Raw genomic sequence first — 18956 nt, 5'->3', positions numbered from 1 at the left:
CTGTGCAGGTCGAGAGCAATGAATCAATGCATCTTCTGGGTTCTGTTGTAAAGGCCAGCATCGTGTGAACCATAGACAGTCATTACTATAAACACTGATCATAAGAACAGCTGTGGTCTCACCCAAGGTATGAAAAAACATCATCAGTATAGCACAGGAGGCAGTGCTTTATGTGACGGCACGAGACAGGTAAAACGCTTTTCCTTTAACTGATTCATCATTGGCAGACACAGGAATCCTCAGTGAGAAGTATACTGTTAGAGGAAGGTGGTGTTTATATTAAAATGTTAACCCAAGAGAGAGTGAAGGGAAGTTTTCCCTTAGATTTCAGTTTCTCTGTTATCTCTGGTTCTTTGCCACTGATGATGATGCCACAATGGAAGGGTGTGTGTGTGTGTGTGTGACTCACGCATAAAATTACACAAGCACTCGCACTTTGGAAGGTATTAGTTTCCTTCCTTTCCTCGCGTCACCTAACTTCACCTCCTCCTGTGACTCCTTTTACCCGCTTTGACCACACATGTTGGATAAATAATAACTGTGCCAGCAGGTTCATGAACTAACTGCCTGTAGGATCAGCAGCAGTATTTGAGGAATCTCTAAACACGCCTTAGATGTTACTAAACTGAAAGCACAAACTGTGCAGTCATAACAAGGTGACTCTGTCTGCGTCACAGCTGTTCTAACGAGCAAAAATGGTATTTTATCAAAACAACTGTGTGTACTGAAACCCACATCACAAACAGCACCCAACTGACCATCTGTACACATGCTGTCACTATCTCAGACACACACATTCCTGTTATTGGCTCTCAAAGCCTGCTGATGAGGCATAATATTGGTCCAGGGAGAAAGAGGAAGGGTTGGTGTGTGAGGTCAGCCAGCTCTGTGTGGCAGTAAACATGTCCTATCATAAACCTTATGATGAATTCTTCCTAATGTCGGTCTCTGCCTTAGTTTAATAGCTGTTGGTAAAGACACGCTTGTTCCCCTGGTAACTGTTACCAAGGAAGCAGTCTAGTCATGTTCAGTGCATTTCTGAGATAGTCTGAGTTGATATGTGGACTGCAAGTACCTGGAGAAAAAAAGAGCACTAAGAGGGAGGGGAATTTTTCATTTGTGATTTTGAGGCCGGTTTTTCCAAAGAATAGTGGGCAACGTTTTCTCCTGATATTTTTTATCGCAAACGAGCAAATAAGAGAAGTGGAAAGAAAAGTTTGGGGGCTTTTGGAACCACTCAAGTGTGGAAATCGAGACTGGTGATGATCAAGCCACTGTTAGTTGTCAATAAGACGCCCACATGCTCTCAAATTTTCGATCAGGATTGATTATCTTCCCTTTCTCTAGAATCGGAATCCAAGTGTTTTGAGTCATCCTGTTTTTCAGACACTGAAGTCGTTGTTGAGTCTGTACAGAAAACCAAACTCATCTTTTTTTCTGAAACATAGTTTCTGTGAAAGTGGCGCACAAGCAACTGGGAGGAGGAGTCATCCAGCACAAACATACACACTCATTCTGCCATCATACTTTACCGCCCACTTTTACCAGAAGCAAAGAGAAAACAAGCAAGGATCCCAGTCAGGTTTTGCTGAAGAGGCTTGTGTGAGTCATGAGTTGAGCACATGTGCCATTCACACAAAATCACTTATTTTTTTCTCATATTAGTCACACCAGATCACCTTTTTAGTGAAAGCAATAAACAGACATGCTAAAACACAAACATTTCATATCTTCAACAGGAAATGTTAGTCTTGAAATTTCCCCGGTGCCTGACTTTCTCTCTCAAACACAGACATGCACACCCACAACCCTGAGGGAGGCCTACTTCCTGTGGTTGTGACGACAGTTTCCTGTGCACTCCCCCTTGATCTCAGTTCCCCCTTTTCTGTAACGTCACTCACAAGTTTGGGTGTTTTCTATGGGTGTGTACGTGAGAGTCAAAGAGAGATTCAGCACACTGACCCATTTGTGTTGACAGTTACAGCCCAGATGTAATGGTGGTGGGTGTAGGAGACAAAAGGGGCTTGGTGTTTTTGTGTTTTTTGCCAGCACCCCCTCTCCTCCTGTGTGTTCCCTTTCTTTTTCCACTAAGAGCTGGAAATGTACTCTGTTGCTTGTCTGTTGGTCACTGAAATCAACTCTCATCTCCAAAATGCAGTCAGAGCAGTTTTTGAGCAACAAAATCATTGGGGAAAGAAATGGTGGCTCGTCAAACGGCACACTGATGGGCCAATCACCAAGAGAAAAAATGAGACGCCGTTTAGTTACTGCTAACCTCAAGCTTGTTGTTGAATAGTTGCGACAGTTAAAATGCAAAACAACTTGAATCCATCAAAGCTTATAGGTGAAGACTTTGGCTTTTCCTCCACCTGTGCTTTGCTGCCCTGCTTAAGGGCCTGAATGCATTGCAGATGTTTCCTCACTTGTTGCTCACACTGTATCAATATTTTTTAACTAAAAAAAAAACTTACAAATTGATCTTTTCTGCCACAACAATTACATTCTATTCATATTATTAAATGTTCCATATTGTCATCAGTCAATTAAATAAATCGGTGGTGCCAGTTTTTGCTCTTCTTTGGGTTTTATGACAACTTAAACCTATTCTATGCTTCCTGTTTACGCTGACGTGATCATGCCCAGTGTCTGTGAGTGTTCGATTAATGTGGACAGGGATCGTTTCTAAAAGAGTTGTCTGGGCAGAGATAGTTTTCATTCCAAAACAGGCTAAACCTTAAAAGGTCTGTTGTGTCTGGGTGAACGGTTAGGTCAGCTCTGTGTCACCTCGCTGTGGTGGGTTGTGTTGATGAAACGATGTTTGCTTATTTTATCCTCAGCTGCCCTGTGTGTGCTGGCCTGCACAACATCTTCTGATTTTCTGCTTGTGTTTGAGGATACAGACCTGATTAAGATAGCCTGCATCAATGGCTGGGAAAGGCATGCGCTGACATTCATGAACCTGCAAACAAAAAGAAATGCACGTACATGCAGGCGTGGGAGCGGGGGAGTGTGGATGCAGGGACTGGCTCTTCCTCTGCGAGTGTGTGTGAGAAATGCTTAGCGTTTCCTCCAGAACACGATCTCTATCTGAAGCTGATTATGTAATGACCAAATAGAGTAGAAAGCGTGAGTGAGGACAGAACAATAAAGAGAGAGGCACTGAGACAAGGACATGCATGGCCTTTCCGCTTCCCAGAACTCTCCTCTCTCTAGTATCTGACATGTTTCTTCTCCTGACCCGGTCTGCTCATTTATCAGACAAGCCCTGCAGTGACATTACTAGGACTAGAATACCCTCCAGAGGTGTGGCATTGCCATTTAAAGCTCAGTACCTTAAATTCCCCCATCTATGACTCATTGTTCATATGGCCACTTCAATGTTTATCATCTTTTTCTCTTTTCCCCTGGCAGTGCTGATCAACATTACAAGCCAACAAAAACTCACATCTCTGTTTCAGGAACATGCCAATGTGGAAAAATCTGTTATCTGAATGAGAGAAGGCCACACAGTTACAGCAAGCCTTTGGACATGATTATTGTATCACAACCTGGAATCAAAGTGAGCGTTTTCACCTTTACGGGGACATTTTTTGCAGTGTATGGCTTCTCTCAGTGTGGTGGTCTGGTTTGGGACCAGGCCAGCAGGGGATGGTGAGGCTGAAAACTGAGTCTGACGTCATCTTTTTTTTAACCATTTCTTTTTTCTGCACTGGGCAGATTACTTTGGGTGAATATTTTGCATGTTTGTGTGTATGAAGATGTAGCAGAGCTCCTTTATCTTCTCCTTAGCCACTTGGTTGAAGTGTCAGAGAACAGTTGGCTCAGCATCTTTTCCCCCTCTCCTCACTTCTCCAGCTGATAGCTGCTGATGCTGGGACAATTACTAACTTGTGTAACTACGACGACGAGGGCGTTGACAGGAACAGTTGTCAAATGTCAGGCGTCATGGGGGGGAATTTCTCTTGAACTGTGAGGGGACTTTTGATTGAATGATACATTTTATCATCTATTAGAATAATTTATGTTGAATCGGTATGTACTTTCACTGCAGTGTGTTGGAAGGAAAAATGTCCCCAAATGTGTTTCACTTATCCCAAATTCACTTACCATATAACTTCATGTGGTTATAATGAGGTAAAAACAAAGGCAACCCCCTAACACTCAAGAGTATTAAGGGTGTCATCACATTTATTAATTTGTTTTCTTTTTTGTGTGTCAAAGTGAACGTCAAATTGAAAATGTAAGAATTCTGATAACTTCTCTTTAACTTGCAGTTGAGTAATTAGAGTCCTCTCGGCCATGAAACCCCCACATAGCTCATCACATCCTGTTTGTATATCTAAACACACTTACACAATAGACCTATGCGGTGTGCTGTAAAAAAAAAAAAAAAGAAGAAGCTGAAATTACATCACATAGTTAGAGAAATTCCCATCATCACATCAGCAGTGATGTAGAAACACGCCTACAGTCACCTGACAGTAAGCGGTATCCCAGAAGGGTGGAGTTTAAGGCCAACGCTTTCGGGTAAACCCTCTTCCAGGGCGCTGAGTCATCAGGGGTTCCCCGAAAAATTAACTGTTACGCTTCAACATTTCTCCTCTCAAATACCATGTTCTTACCCTTTATGTATCACATTTGATGGTATCATCCGAGAGAACCTGAGCTGGAATGTAACACGTTCAACTGTCTGTTCACACGATCTGGTTTCAGAGGACTGAGTTTCTCACACTGTGCTGCTAGTGTAGCTGTGAGCAATGTAACAGCAAGACAGCAACTGGAATAGATGATGGTTGGTCACAGCCGACATAAACACACACCCTCTATAAAAGTGGTAATTATAACCTTGCCTCTGTGTCCCCGTTTGCACTTACTAGTTTAGTCTCTTGCTTGATTTCTCTTTATATGTTCACTATCTTCTTTAATTTTAATAGAATTTTTTTCTGTCGCTCTGTTTTATTATATTGTCATTTCCCCAGTGCTACTCTTTTGTGTGATATGGTTAGCTTGGTCTCAAAAGCTCTTCCTGTTAGAGGGAAATCTTGTTTGTGTGTCTGTTCGCCTGTTAAGCTGAACACTCAGTCTCACCATTGTGTTGGTGTGAGAAGAGAATGAGTCTGAGTGAACAAGCGCCCCCTTGGCTCCCATTGTGTCAGCCTCCCGGCTGATTTACCCCTCTGCCTCTGGTTCACTCTCAGGTTTTCTATAGAGCTCTGCAACCAGGGTGCTGGTAGTGATGATTTCTTGTCTCTAGTTGGGGAGGAGAAGCAGCGGGATAAGAGGCTCAGGTCATACTGAAAGAAAAGATCACCTTTAGCTCTGACTGATTCATATGCTTTGAGACTGAGGCACTAACTCTGGAATATTGTTAACCATGGCTCAATGTTGTTTTTATGACAGCTTGACAACAAATGTTCTCTCTGTTTTTCAGGACTGACGAGACCCCAGGGAGATGATTGGCAGCTGAAGCTTAGACTTAACACAACTGTGAATCAATAACTTGGTGCTACTCTAAAAGGTACGCTCAGCATGAGTGTGTTTGTATCATTTTCTTCTTAAGCATGTTGAGTGCAGTCTTGGCAGTTAACACCAGCCTATCTTCACATAGCAGCAGTGCCTGGTGGATCCCTGTGAGGTGGAAGGGAAGAGATAGAGAGGGTGGTGTATGTCTTTGTCAGAGTACAGAAGCTCCTCACATGCATAAAGTGTATGGCAACTGAAATATGCACCACAGGGCTTTAAATAGAAAGATTCAGAGTTGGTGGGAGGAAGAAAGAAAGAGAAGAGGAACTGGTGGGAGGAAGTTCTGCGTATATCCAGAACTAATTTAGGAAGACTTGTGGAAGAGTGCTGCATTCCGCCAAGCAAAAGAAGTGAATGATAACCTCTCTGTGTGCATGTCTGTTATTCTCCAACTGATGCAACAGTTCTCAGTGACTGTTATTTTTCTACACATTAGGGGCTTTGATTAATTGAACTTGGTAATAACATGCACTCAAAAATACTTGACACAGAGAAAATGTATGATAGTGAAAGAAATAGGAATCGAGTTGGTTTTAAAGAGCATGAAAAATATGTTTAGGTTTTCAGTCATGTTACTTGTTTGTAGGTTGATGAAAATGTAAAAAATCTGTGTGTGTGTCCGGTGTAACGGAAAGCAGGGAGAGGAGAGTTATCCATCAGCTTTTAATGTTTTCCCCTCAGCCATTTTCCTTTGTGTTGTCTCAGTGTGTGTGTGGGTGTTTTCATGGCACTGCTCCCACTCTCCACTCCACCTCCCTCATCCACCCAGTCCTTACCTCTTCTCCATCTCTTCTCCTTAATCTATCCTTCCATCCTGTTCAGACCGTCTGTCGCTGCTACCCCCCTCTTCCTCTCCATCACGCCTGCTGTAATGAGATTAAACCTTCGTGTATCCACTGAGAACACACACTTTAAACCCACCCTACAGAGTGGTGCAGCACACACACACACGATCATCTACTTAAAAAGAGCAATTTTTGCTCACATGCACCAGTACTAGCCTGGCACAACCATGCAGCTTGGATTGCTTCCAACACTGCACACTCTTGGCAGGTGACCAGAGCCTTCGCTCTTAGTCCTTTCCCTCTGTCTCTTGTTATCAGGAGGCTCATGGTAAGGATTACAGTAACGTCAGGTCTGTCCTCATAGGTGAGCTTCCCACTGAGCCATCTGGGCCTCAGATAATCCTATTCTGTACTATTTAATGTACTGTTGCCTCCTAGAGGCTGAAAAATGCAAAGCAGCCAGCATCATAGATAGAATTGATCATAATGTGAAAGTAAATTGAATTTTCCTGGGGAAAAATAAGAATGACATAAACATTAACATTCAGTCTACCTTTGTAGTTAACTTTCCTGCCCCATATTCTACTTAAACGTATGCTGACACAACCACCACACATACTAGCCAATCTAATAGGAGCCCGTTGTTATTATTGGACTTTTCAGTCTTTATAACACTTGTTTTCATTGAAGCTTTTTTATTTTTTTTCCCTTCTCTGTAGCCAGTTGGCTTTTAGGTTCTTGGTGCATAAAACAGGAGACACTGCAGATCTTCTCAGTGTTGGAGTGAGGCCCTCTCTGTGCTGCAGTGGAGGGCTTCACAGATACAGCTAGTCTGGTAAGTAAGAATTTTTATCTACAAATCTGCTGTTTGGACCTGTAATTTCACATTTAATAGCAATTTCAAAACATTAAAATATTGCCTGATTAGAGCTTGTACTTGTAAACACAAAAGTAGCTTCAGGTAATTGTCATCCTTTCAAATCATGTATTGTTTTCCCCTAACTTTGCATTTTGAGTTCTTGTGTTTTTGTTTTCTCAGTCAGTGTGTTAATGATGTGACTTACAGGCTGGATGCATCACGCAGTAGAGCAGTTTGGTGGGCGAGGCACACGGGATTCCTTCCCTCTGGACGGACTCAACCGGGGCCCATGGCCTCCCGTGAGCGGCCGCGCCTGGCAGCCACCTGCCAGGTCTGTAGTCATGACAACGTATACACAATAATTCACAAACTTCTTTGTTAGCTGTAATCCATCAGATATAACCTGTACTTAGTGCTCAAAATAATATTTCACTGTTAAGCTAATTAAAGCTCAGGTTTTTTTTTTTTTCTCAAGTTAGTGTTAAAACTGTGATAAACTAGTGCCCAACTTTACACAGTGTGCTGTCTCTGTTCCTCATCAGATGTTCACCTGCAATGAACCAACACCAGCTACTTCCCCATCTACTTCCTGGACCTATGTGTGGTTTGAACCCTCACAGTAAATATTTCAGTAATGGGTAAGTCATGCACAAAATTATCACTTAAATTCAGAATTAACTTAAATAAATTTACCAGTTTTAATTGCTGGTGTGATTTCTACTGTTTTTCCTTTATTCACTGTTATATTGTTTAACCCATATATTTTTATGTTCAGGCCAATGCGAGGAGGTGAAAAGCTTGAGCACCCACAGGCAATGTTACCAGGAATGCAGAGGGAGCAGCAGAGACCTTCCTCTCACCATCTTCATCCTCCACCTCCTCACAGAGCATGGGAACAGCTAGGCCACCTGTATGAATCCCATCTTCCCCCTCAAGGACATCCTGTTTTGTCCCCACCCAATGAGCACTCACTGCGTCTCCATAATGGAGGCTATGCAGGCAGTAGTGGACCTTCCCCTAACCCACATCTTCTTCCTAGCAGACCAAACCCCCTGCTGAAGGTGAGTAAAGAAGCTAAAGATGATTACAATTTAGGTTTTTGCTTTGAGAAAGAAACAGCTGTTCACTGTTTTTGTTTTACTGTCTGTGTTAGTTTGGGGGTCCTCAGGAGCAGCACGATCCCCGGGGTACACCATTGCTGGGAGATGAAATGTGGGCTCAGGTGCACCAGGTAGGAGCCTCTCTAATTGGCTTTAACGTTGTTTCATCATCCATATAGAAATATTCCCTGTTCAGATGTACTACAATCGGACTAGTGAGACACTTTACTAAAAGCTGCTGTTGGAGCTTTTTCAGAATATTTCAACCTAGATTGTTTAATTTTTCAGCAGAGGACCTACCCAGGGAAGATGCTTGGAGGTCAGTTGAAGAGACCAGGCCCTCCACTGGGAGAGCACTCAGTGATTCAACACACTCCTCCGCCATCACTGCACATACCCTCTCGTCATGTGGCCGAGGACTGTCCCAGCCCCAGCAAGAGGATAAAGAGTTCAGATCAGGTATAACAGAACCTCAAACATGATTTCCTCTGATACAAAAAAAAAAACAAAAAAACGAAAGTTTTAGTTAGTGTTAATTTAGGTCTGCAGTGCTTTACCTTTCCCCCCCCCCCCCACTTTTGTCATACTTGTTACCCAGATCTTTGAGTGTTAAATATAGCACTGTTCCACTACCTGCGCAGGTATCCCATTCTGGGCTTCAGCGTTTCTCTGGTGTTGGCCTGTCTCAGCAGCAGTCATCAGTTCATCATCATCATCATCCTCATCCTCCTCCTCCAAAACCTAATTTCTGGAACCCTATTCACAAGGACAACGGCGTTCCCTGGCAGCCGCAGACCTCCAACCGAAAGAACCCACAGTCACAGGAGTTTCAGGTCTGCAGGTTGACATAAATATGCCTTAATTTCATACTTGATAATAAGCGTATGAAGGCCATGGGTTAATATGTCACTATTGACTGCAATAAGTGGGGAAACCTTTATTGGGTTAATTGGTGCCACAAATATGATCATATTGCATTTTATTTGGCATAGTATAAATAACTTCAAAGACTGATTTAGTTTTTCCTATTTTGTAAAGTGAAATGCTGACTGAACTTCCTTTTTTATGTTTCATAGGAAAACAACAAACATGGGATGGGCAGCTACACCCCAAAGTCTTCTTCTGCCTCCTCCAGTCCTTCCAATCACTCCAATTCACCGACCTCTTCTCCAGGAGGCAACAACCAGAGATGTGCTCCTCAGTTACAGAAAGATGCATTACAACATCAGGCACCATCAATGAACCATCATTCCCCTCATTCCTCCTATCCAAGTCCCAGCTCCAGACTGGAGCTTGCTCCACCCTGCCAGGAGCCTCGTGGTCTTCACAACCAGAGGGGCCCTCTTAGTGGGGGCCAAGGTGGCAACCTGGCTACCTCTCATACAGCATCTACTCCAACCAGGGGAGATGGTCATGTAAAAGCCCAGTCGTCACCAGCAAACGCTTCTGCAACCAGCAACAAGAACAACAGCAGCAGTGTGCCTTACAGCCACTTCCAGCCTCACTCAGGGCTGGGGCACCAGGGTCGTCGTCCTCCTCCTGCCAGCAGCACATCAGTACCTCAGCAACAGCAAAGTAGTCCCCATGAGGCCTGGAGACACCAGAGCAGGCCCAGCAGTCACTCCCTGGTGAGTCCAATTCATTCATGCGGCAGCTCCTTTCTTGTATATTTATTCTACTGCAGTTCTCAGAGTTACAACTCTGTTGACTTGTTTGTTACATCACAGTGATGTGAACATTTTGTGTTTCTTAGGACTCGGGCATCTACAGAACTCCAGGTCTGCTACCGCAGAGCCACAATCAGGTCATAGACAGTCGGCTCTCAGGTACCTCCAAGCATCATCATCACATCAGCCCTCCTCTGCCCCCCACCAACTCCACACGAACGCCTGTCATTACATCCAACCCTCCCATTTCGCAATCGTTCTGTGCTGCTGGCCGCTATAGTAACAGTACAGTTTCCATGGTGACCACATCACCCTCTGCTGGCTGTTCCGTGAACCATGGCAGAAGTAACAACAGCTGGCAAAGAGTAATAGAGCAAGCATCCCAAAACTCTACCAACACTGTCACTAGCCCCAATTCTCAGATGAGTGCTTTGCTGCAGCCAGGTTGTCAGAGAGACCAAGCTCCCATTATCAGACAGTCGCAACAACAGGAGCGGCACAGACCTCAACACCAGGGATCCACACAGTCCCAGCCTATGAAAGGCAAGATGTCCTACTATTCTCAGGCTGAAATGGAGCAACCAACTCCTCCATTTTCCTCATCATCTTTGTTCTCTTCAGGGCATCAGAGGGCAGGGGACAGTGTAATTACAAGTAGAGTTTCAAACCCACTTCCTAGCTCTCGTACATACTGCCCACCTTCCCTGTCTTCTGTCAGCTCTGCTCCTGAAACATCCCGTCAGGCCCTCTCCTCCAGATTGGGTCATCAGCAAGCCTCTGCCTCAACACAGATGTACTGTAAACCTCAGACTCATCAACGGGCTCCAAACTCTGTTCCTCAGTCCATTGAAGAGGCTCTCGACAAGCTTGATGCAGAGCTGGAAGGACACATGCAAGCTGAGGAGAGGAGGAAGAGGGACAGAGAGGAGCAGGAGACAAAAATAAGAGAACAGGAAAGACAAAAGAGAGAGTGGCAAATGAGGAAAGAGCAAGAAAAGAAAGATGAGGAGATGAAAAGAAGAGAAATGGAGAGACAGGAGGAGGTAAAGAAACAAAGAGAATGGGAGAAGCAAGAACAAGAGAAGAAGCGAAGACAAATGGAGAGTTTGGAGAGGGAGAGAAAAAGGAGAGAATGGGAGAGGCAGGAGGAGGCGAGGAAAAAAATCGAATGGGAGAAGGAGGAGCAGGAAAGGAAGAGACGAGAGTGGGAGAGGCAAGAGGAGGAGAGAAGGAGGAAAGAAGCAGAGAGACGGGAGAAAAAGAGGAGAGAACTAGAGAGGGAGGAAGAAGTAAAGAAGAAACAAACGGAGTTGGAGAGGAAAGAGGAAGAAAAAAGGACAGAGCGAAATAGAGATGACAAACTGGGCAGTGAAAAAGGAAAAGAGCAGACTGCAATTGAAAATCTAGAAAGACTGTTCTCTGCCAACAGCTCTGCAGCACCCCCACCACCTCCCCTCTCTGCTGTTACTGCACCTTTTTCAGGCCCACCATCCTCCAGCTCCCAGACTTCTCCTCCCTACCCCTGGCTTAGCCGTGGTGGTGTACTCCCTGGTTCATCCGGCCAGATACCCACAACCAGCACTCCTGCAGAGAGGCTGCGGCCACCCCCTCTCACACCTCAAACTGAGTATGCCAGAGAAAAGCAGAGGCAGAGGGAGATGTGGAGCAGCAATGGCGGATTGACATTCAATACCCCATCAACACACAATACCTCAGGGATGAACCAGTCGGTATACCCCAATAAGCCCCCGACAATGCAAGCAGCACCCAACCAATCCAAAGACTTAGCCAGGGAGAGAGATGGCAGCCAACACTCTCACCCTATTTTGGCACTTAGAGAGCCCCCCAAACTCTATCAGGCTTTTTCTAAAGATACCCTTCCACCACAACCTTTATCCTCCATCTCCACCAGGGGAATCCAGAACAAGCAAGTGACAGAGGGCAGTTTGGAAAATGTCAGCAGCGACTCTGACAGCGCTCAGTTTGAGGAGGAATCCTCTGAGTTGTCCACAATGCTTCCTGATGGTCTGGCTAATATAATGGCAATGCTGGATGAATCAATCAAAAAAGAGGAAGAAATGTACAACAGTGAAAAGAATGGTTCTACAGGTCTCTTTGACAACTTTGCTCCTAGTAAAGAACCAACGAAAAGCTACCTGTGTGCCCCAGACCTAATTCCAGCAACAAAGCATCAGCCCAACCAAGAAGACTTTGGATTGAATGCGAGCCCCCCTGTGCTCAGCCGCCAAGGCTCTCTGGCTTCCCCTTGCAGCCGAACATCATCTCTCAATGAGGAGGACGAGGACTTCTTTAAAACTTCTCCAAAACTTCCTCTGAGCACTAAGCCATCCATGGACATGGGAGTAGGGAACACCAATTATCGCCACAGTGACTTGGCTAAACTTTATGGTCTCCCTGAACAGACTAAAAGCGAGGCTGATGAGGAATCAGATGAGGACTCCGAGGCCCCATCTTGTTCTCCACCACCCCAAAGACCCCATCTCCATCAAACGGGGTTAAACAGTATGTTTAAGTCACTAGCATCGGGCTTGGAGAGCCAGAAGTATGCATACAGAGGTGGACCTTTTGGGAGACCACCCCCATCAGCTCTGGTTGGAGTAAAATATTCGTCCTCATTGTCACTGGGCCCAGATATTTGCCGCCAGCAGCAGGGCAGTTCTCCCACTTCAGATTCAACAAATCCACCATTCAGTCCCACTGTCCCTTCCCTGAAGTCTTCCCCTCGTTCATCACTGGAAGACAAAAAACTGAAAATAGAAGACAGTGATGTCTGGACAGATGATGGAGAAACGGATGAAACAAACAAATTTATTCCAACCATAAAGCCCATTAAGTTAATCAAAGAGGACCAAGAGTTGACAACCATCTCGGAGTCTTCTCTGAAAGAGTTGGGCAAGAGCTGTGAGGTCATGCTTAGTCGACAGTCACTTGATCAATCTGACAGCCATGGCAAACCCATGGATCCACTCAAGCCTAAGAGAGTAAAGGAGCACAAACAGAAGGAAAAGAGGAGGAAGCATGGCCACAGCAGCAGGAGGCATGATGACAAGAAAGAGAGGAAGAAGCATAGAGACAAGAGAGAGGACCTTTCCTCTTCATCTTCATCATCTACCCATTCCAGTTCAAGCCACAAGCGGCACAAGGAAGGCAAGAGCCATAAAGAGAAAAAAGATCGCAGAATCCTTGGCGACCTCAATCTCCAGAGACGGGAGTCGGAAAAGGACAGAAGTCATCATGAGATGGATAAGAAAAAGCGAAAAGATGCATCTGGTGACAGCTGTCCCAGTGAAGGGGAGCATGCAGAATGGACCTCGAGTTCTGGAGAAAGATCTTCTGAACATAAAAATGGCCATGATTCTGGTTCATCATTAGGTTCCACAGACTTCTTGAAATTAAAGGCGCTTACAGATGGGCCACCCAAGGAGCTGAAGATTCGCCTGATCAAAGTGGAGAGTGGAGACAGGGAGACATTCATTGCCTCTGAGGTGGAGGAGAAGAGGATTCCACTGGAGGAAATCAGCATCAAGAACAGTGCATGTGAAATTATTCGGTCCTGCAAGTAAGTGGACTGGAGCAGTTTTAAGAAAATGGATGTCAAGTAAATGTTTAATCGTAATTTATATCTTCAACAGAGGTCTATAATTACCCCAAATTATGTAGATTACATACACAATGGTATTAAACAAAACTGTATATCTAATATGTTTGGTACCATGACAACATACCTTTCTTTCCCTTCTAGGGGGGCTCGAATTAAAGGGAAATTCAAAGAATCTTACCTGCTGCCAGCCTTCTCTGTAAAACCCATCATAACCACAGAGGAATCCATTCCCAGAGAGAAACTCAATCCTCCTACACCCAGCATCTATGTATGTCACCACTTTTCTGACACACCTGACATGTAACATAATTCTGGTAATGTTAATTTATTTCATGATATCACCAAATTAAGTGTAACACATTAACAAGGGTGAAATGGTCAGCCACATTAATGCATGCACTGCCCTCTTGTGGTGCGTTGTAATGCATGCAAAAGTTAGAACAATGGCTGTGCACTGACCAGTCTTTTCTTCTTTAAAGTTGGAGAGTAAGAGGGATGCTTTCTCCCCGGTGCTGCTGCAGTTCTGCACAGACCCCAAGAATCCTGTTACTGTTATCAGAGGACTGGCTGGATCTCTTCGACTGAGTACGTTTACACTTAGTTACACACAAGTTGCGAAATGTCCCGTCATTTATGGATAAAGGAAATACTCTTCGATTACTCATCTTCTAGACCTGTAAATAAATACATTTTCAATCAATTTTTTCAGACTTGGGACTGTTTTCTACCAAGTCTCTTGTTGAAGCGAATGCAGACCAGGCGGTGGAGGTGAGAACACAAGTCCAGCAGCCTGCTGACGAGAACTGGGACCCCACTGGCACAGGTCAGACATGGCCCTGTGAAAGCAGCCGCTCCTATACCACCATTGCCAAGTACGCCCAATACCAAGCCTCAAGCTTCCAGGAGAGTCTGCAGGTAGAAAACAAGACTGATTACTTTTTCATCCTTTTTTAAATTATTTTTATTTTTTTACTTGACAGTATGTCAGGGCTTCCGTGTTTATGCATTTCAATAAATATGTTATATGTCTTCAGGAAGAGAAAGGCAGTGATGAGGAGGATGATGAAGATGAGAAGAAGCCACCCACCAATGCTGATACTAACAAGGACAGTTCTAAAGAAAGTAGCAAGTGAGTATGATGTTAACAGCAAAATATTTCTGAGTACTCTAAGCTTTGTTCAAATATTTGAATGGTTTTTTCCCTCTTTTTTTTCTTTTAGTGGTGAGCAGAAAGCAATTGGGAAGATCATTAAATTTGGCACCAATATTGACCTCTCCGACCCAAAGAGGTGAGCAGCTTCACCACATCTTTCTTAATGCATTGATGACTGAAGTAGCGAAAGACCAAAGTAATATTTCATATTTGCTGTCTGTGCTCAGGTGGAAGCCCCAGCTTCAGGAGCTGCAGAAACTTCCAGCATTTATGCGTGTAGCATCCAGCGGAAACATGCTGAGCCACGTTGGACACACCATCTTAGGCATGAACACTGTCCAGCTTTACATGAAGGTTCCAGGGAGCCGAACACCAGGTAACAGACGCTGACATTTGGGAGGGATGCACCTTAGTTTAACAATATATGCATAAGCTGCTCATGACATGCAATATTCTGTATTTACCTCACAGGTCACCAAGAGAACAATAATTTTTGTTCAGTTAACATCAACATTGGCCCAGGAGACTGCGAGTGGTTCTCTGTGCATGAAAACTACTGGGGGGCAATCAATGACTTTTGTGAAAAGTGAGTAGATGGGGACCTTTACATTTTAGGATTAAAGATATGAAGCCCAGCACCTTCTAAATGCCTTCCTCTTATGTGCTCAGGCATGGAGTGGACTATTTGACAGGGTCCTGGTGGCCGGTTTTAGAAGACCTCTACAATGCTAACATTCCAGTGTACCGCTTCATCCAGCGGCCTGGAGACTTGGTGTGGATCAATGCGGGTACAGTTCACTGGGTTCAGGCTGTCGGCTGGTGCAACAACATTGCCTGGAATGTCGGACCACTCAATGGTAAAGAGTACACCATGTGATGGCCAAATATTGATTACTTCAGCAACAGTTTTTTTTCCTCATTCTTCAAAATTGCTTCGTGTGCATCTGCAGGTTACCAGTATCAAGTAGCCTTGGAGAGATTTGAGTGGAATGAAGTGAAGAAGGTCAAGTCCATTGTTCCCATGATTCATGTGTCCTGGAATGTGGCCCGCACTCTGAAAATCACTGACCCCGACACCTACAAGATGATCAAGTAAGAACAATTCCAGCCACAGCAAGGCCTAAAAATGAGTCGAGCCTCCTTTAAAGCTTTATTCATGTGTTTAATGAAAAAGCTCAATTGATGGTGGCACAATCTATTGCTTAATGACATTTATAGACTGTGCATCAACATTTTATTCCAAATGTATTAATGGTGGTCTCTACTTTCTTGCCAGACACTGCCTGCTGCAGTCCATGAAGCACATCCAGATCCTTCGGGACCAATTAGTGGCTGAAGGCAAAAAGATTTCCTATCAGAGTCGAGTTAAAGATGAGCCTGCATACTACTGCAACGAGTGTGATGTGAGTATCCATCAGCCACCCATCGGTATACCATCTAATAATGTACTGGATTTACTGTACTGGATACAAAACAAACTGGCACCTTAGTGTCAACTAACCTACTTCTCTGCTACCTGGAAAAATATGGTAACATAAGCTGCATTTCAGCAAAAAGGACCCCAGTAGTTAGTTTTATTTCCTCACACTTTTCATTCTATCTCAAGTCCCTAACCCTCTTATTGTACTGTCTCTGCTGATTGCCACAACTTGGTTATTCATACAAAGATTGACTATAAGATGATGGAAATTAGGAAACAGACACTCAGAATTACAACTTCCCAATCAGGGCCATAATATCTTAATGGTGCTTTATTAAATCTCTAGTATAAAGGTTGTGTGTCGTTCATATTAACATCTTCTCAACTAGTAGCATTCATGGGAGCTGAGATGAGGAAAACTTAAACCCACCCACAGTTTCCAGAACTAAGTGTTCTTATACTGATCATGGCTCATAGCTAAACTAACCATTACGGTTTCTGGCACCATCATACATACATACATACATATATATATATATATATGAATAATGCCTTCTTAGTAGTAAATTCAACTGTGCTCAGATTGCCTATTTCAGTTGGTCATTTGCTTTGATATCAGCTGTGAAAATGTAACCCTTCTCTCCTGTCACAGGTGGAGGTGTTTAATTTGCTGTTTGTGACAAGTGAGAGCAGCAGCAGGAAGACATACGTGGTTCACTGTGAGGACTGTGCACGACGGCGCAGCCCCAACCTGACCAACGTGGTGGTGCTGGAGCAGTACAGCATAGAGGAGCTCATTAACACATATGATTCATTCAGCCTGGTAAACGACGAACAATTACCTCTCCGATATTGTCCCACCTTGCCTGAAGCTCGTTTAGAATACAGCAGTTACCAGTAGTTCTTTCCATTAAATTAGTGTATTTCTTGTCTCACCAGACGACCTCCTCCCGGTGACGGAGCTCCCCGCCTGCATCTCCTCAGCCATAACCAAAACTCCTGCAAGCAGGACAAAAAGACAGTTTTCACTTTGGTTTTCAACTTACTCTTTCATTATTTACCATCATCATATTTGCTACTGCTAAAACTTGCCGAACAGCCAGTTGAATATGTTTACTCATTAATACTGTTTACAAAAAGAAAAACCAAGCCGCCAATAAAATACCAGTTTACTCTCAGATGGTGCTTTCTAGCAGAAACCCTAGAGAAGAGGCAGCAGGTGCTGCCATTGAACAAACTGGGGAGGGTAGTTGATGGTTTCAATGGCGTGTTTTTGTTGTCTTGAATACTGAAATTTGTACATGCTGTTTGAAATCTTTGTGGGGTGCTGTCTTTTTTAAAATAATTTATTGTTTTGTTTTTTTCTAAACTAGATCAGCCTAGATATATACCACATTGGCCTTGTATTTAGAAAAGAGAAAATGAAAATACTAATAATAGAGATATGAACATTTTTCTAAAGCATTAAGAATTTTAAAAAAATACAATTGTTGAAATGCTTCAAAAGATACGGGTTTTAGCAACTGGTTGGTTGTTTTTTTTGGGGGGGGATTGTTTTTCAGAAGCTTGTATCTGTTGTAAATCTTGTTTTTATGAATTCTACTTTTATTTCCTCTGGAGATTGCTATTCAATTGTCACAGATCAGGTCTTTTTGTTCATTTCTTCCCTCTCTGTATGAATTATTTCTAGAAAAAAGAAAACTCACTGTCATCTGGTGTGTGTGTTGTACTTTGTTTCAATATGCAGATGCTTTTCCTGGATTTTTTTCCTCTCTTCACATTGTACTATTAATTTAAAATGTTTTCTCTATTTATTGGATATTGATGTTCTCCCTTTTTATAGGGTTGTACAATTTAGCTTCTGTTTCCTTTACTTTTCATGGTAACTGATTGCTCTGTAGGATGGGAGGCTGCTGTGTTCCTGGTGCTTGCCTCTCAACTCCTGCATTTTCTCTCATGATATATATTAAATTAAATCTTTATCTTGAATATAACATCACCTTTCCTGTAGGCGATAGACACACTGCTCACGTAGAGAAGATGACTAACGGAATGCTGTTTGTATGCTCATTAAGGAAAAAACAAAACTACTTTTTCCAAAGTTTTTTTTTTACAATGTAGGGGGCTTTTAGATGAGATTTATATGATATCTGTTGAATATGATAACGGGATAGATGGTGCTAAATGTTCTCTTTGAACAACCTTTGTCTTTTCATCCTCTTTAAATAAGAATTCTATTTTTTCCTGTTGCAATATTACCTTACACCTTTCCTTCTCTTTGTGGTCATTTATTTATAACTGCACTGTTTAGAGAATCCACACGGACATACTTGCAGACACACACACACACCAAACTGAGCCAGACATGTCTTAAACACTTGTGAATTCGTGTGACATTACTATGACTATTAATAAACACTTTTGATAAATCCAGAAGAGAAAAGTTGTACATTTCTGTCTTGGTTTTTAACAACTCATCTGCCAGTATCTACTTTAGAAATAGAAATCCACCTCTTTGATACCATCCAAAGAAAGTAAAGTTAAGACAGTCAGTGACAACAAAAGGATGTTAAAGATCCTGTGGGCAAAAAAAAAAAGCAAAATTGCAAAAAATTCCAGTGATAAGATTTAGAGGTAAGGCTGAAAACTAACTGTTCAGTAGCAGAAGTCTCTACCTTCTAAAAACAATTGGTAGAAACTGTCCTGTGGTCTGACAAGTCACAGCAACAACCTTTGTCATTTAAAAACCGGTCAAGCTCATGAGATTTGTGAAATTTAGCCACATTTTCAAATCAAATTTGTACATATTAGAAGTAGTTGCTAAGTA

At 43.2% G+C, this 18956-nt stretch overlaps 1 protein-coding gene across 6 annotated transcripts in view; it reads left to right on the top strand.

Moving 5' to 3' along the window:
* Positions 1 to 18575, top strand: part of kdm6ba (lysine (K)-specific demethylase 6B, a) — a 94102-nt gene extending 75527 nt beyond the window's left edge. For 3 of the 6 annotated variants that reach the window (XM_072376088.1, XM_072376087.1, XM_072376089.1), the window contains 22 exons: positions 5432 to 5518; positions 7028 to 7143; positions 7375 to 7498; positions 7710 to 7805; positions 7943 to 8228; positions 8321 to 8398; positions 8556 to 8726; positions 8909 to 9100; positions 9344 to 9895; positions 10021 to 13514; positions 13698 to 13824; positions 14036 to 14141; positions 14266 to 14471; positions 14591 to 14685; positions 14777 to 14845; positions 14937 to 15085; positions 15181 to 15295; positions 15379 to 15566; positions 15660 to 15801; positions 15986 to 16112; positions 16782 to 16952; positions 17069 to 18575. In XM_072376088.1, coding sequence (XP_072232189.1) covers positions 7380 to 7498; positions 7710 to 7805; positions 7943 to 8228; positions 8321 to 8398; positions 8556 to 8726; positions 8909 to 9100; positions 9344 to 9895; positions 10021 to 13514; positions 13698 to 13824; positions 14036 to 14141; positions 14266 to 14471; positions 14591 to 14685; positions 14777 to 14845; positions 14937 to 15085; positions 15181 to 15295; positions 15379 to 15566; positions 15660 to 15801; positions 15986 to 16112; positions 16782 to 16952; positions 17069 to 17086 — 6501 coding nt within the window. In that variant the 5' untranslated portion in view covers positions 5432 to 5518; positions 7028 to 7143; positions 7375 to 7379 and the 3' untranslated portion in view covers positions 17087 to 18575. The remainder of the gene's footprint in view (positions 1 to 5431; positions 5519 to 7027; positions 7144 to 7374; positions 7499 to 7709; positions 7806 to 7942; positions 8229 to 8320; positions 8399 to 8555; positions 8727 to 8908; positions 9101 to 9343; positions 9896 to 10020; positions 13515 to 13697; positions 13825 to 14035; positions 14142 to 14265; positions 14472 to 14590; positions 14686 to 14776; positions 14846 to 14936; positions 15086 to 15180; positions 15296 to 15378; positions 15567 to 15659; positions 15802 to 15985; positions 16113 to 16781; positions 16953 to 17068) is intronic. The other 3 variants (XM_072376090.1, XM_072376091.1, XM_072376092.1) reach the window with 2 other exon arrangements.
* Positions 18576 to 18956: the final 381 nt, after the last annotated feature.

The sequence above is a fragment of the Leuresthes tenuis genome, unplaced genomic scaffold (genome assembly GCF_036924035.1).
Source record: "Leuresthes tenuis unplaced genomic scaffold, fLeuTen1.0.hap1 SCAF_22, whole genome shotgun sequence".
Classification (NCBI taxonomy): domain Eukaryota; kingdom Metazoa; phylum Chordata; class Actinopteri; order Atheriniformes; family Atherinopsidae; genus Leuresthes; species Leuresthes tenuis.
Note: the sequence above shows the minus strand (reverse complement) of the source record. Positions and strands in the feature narration are given on the sequence as shown.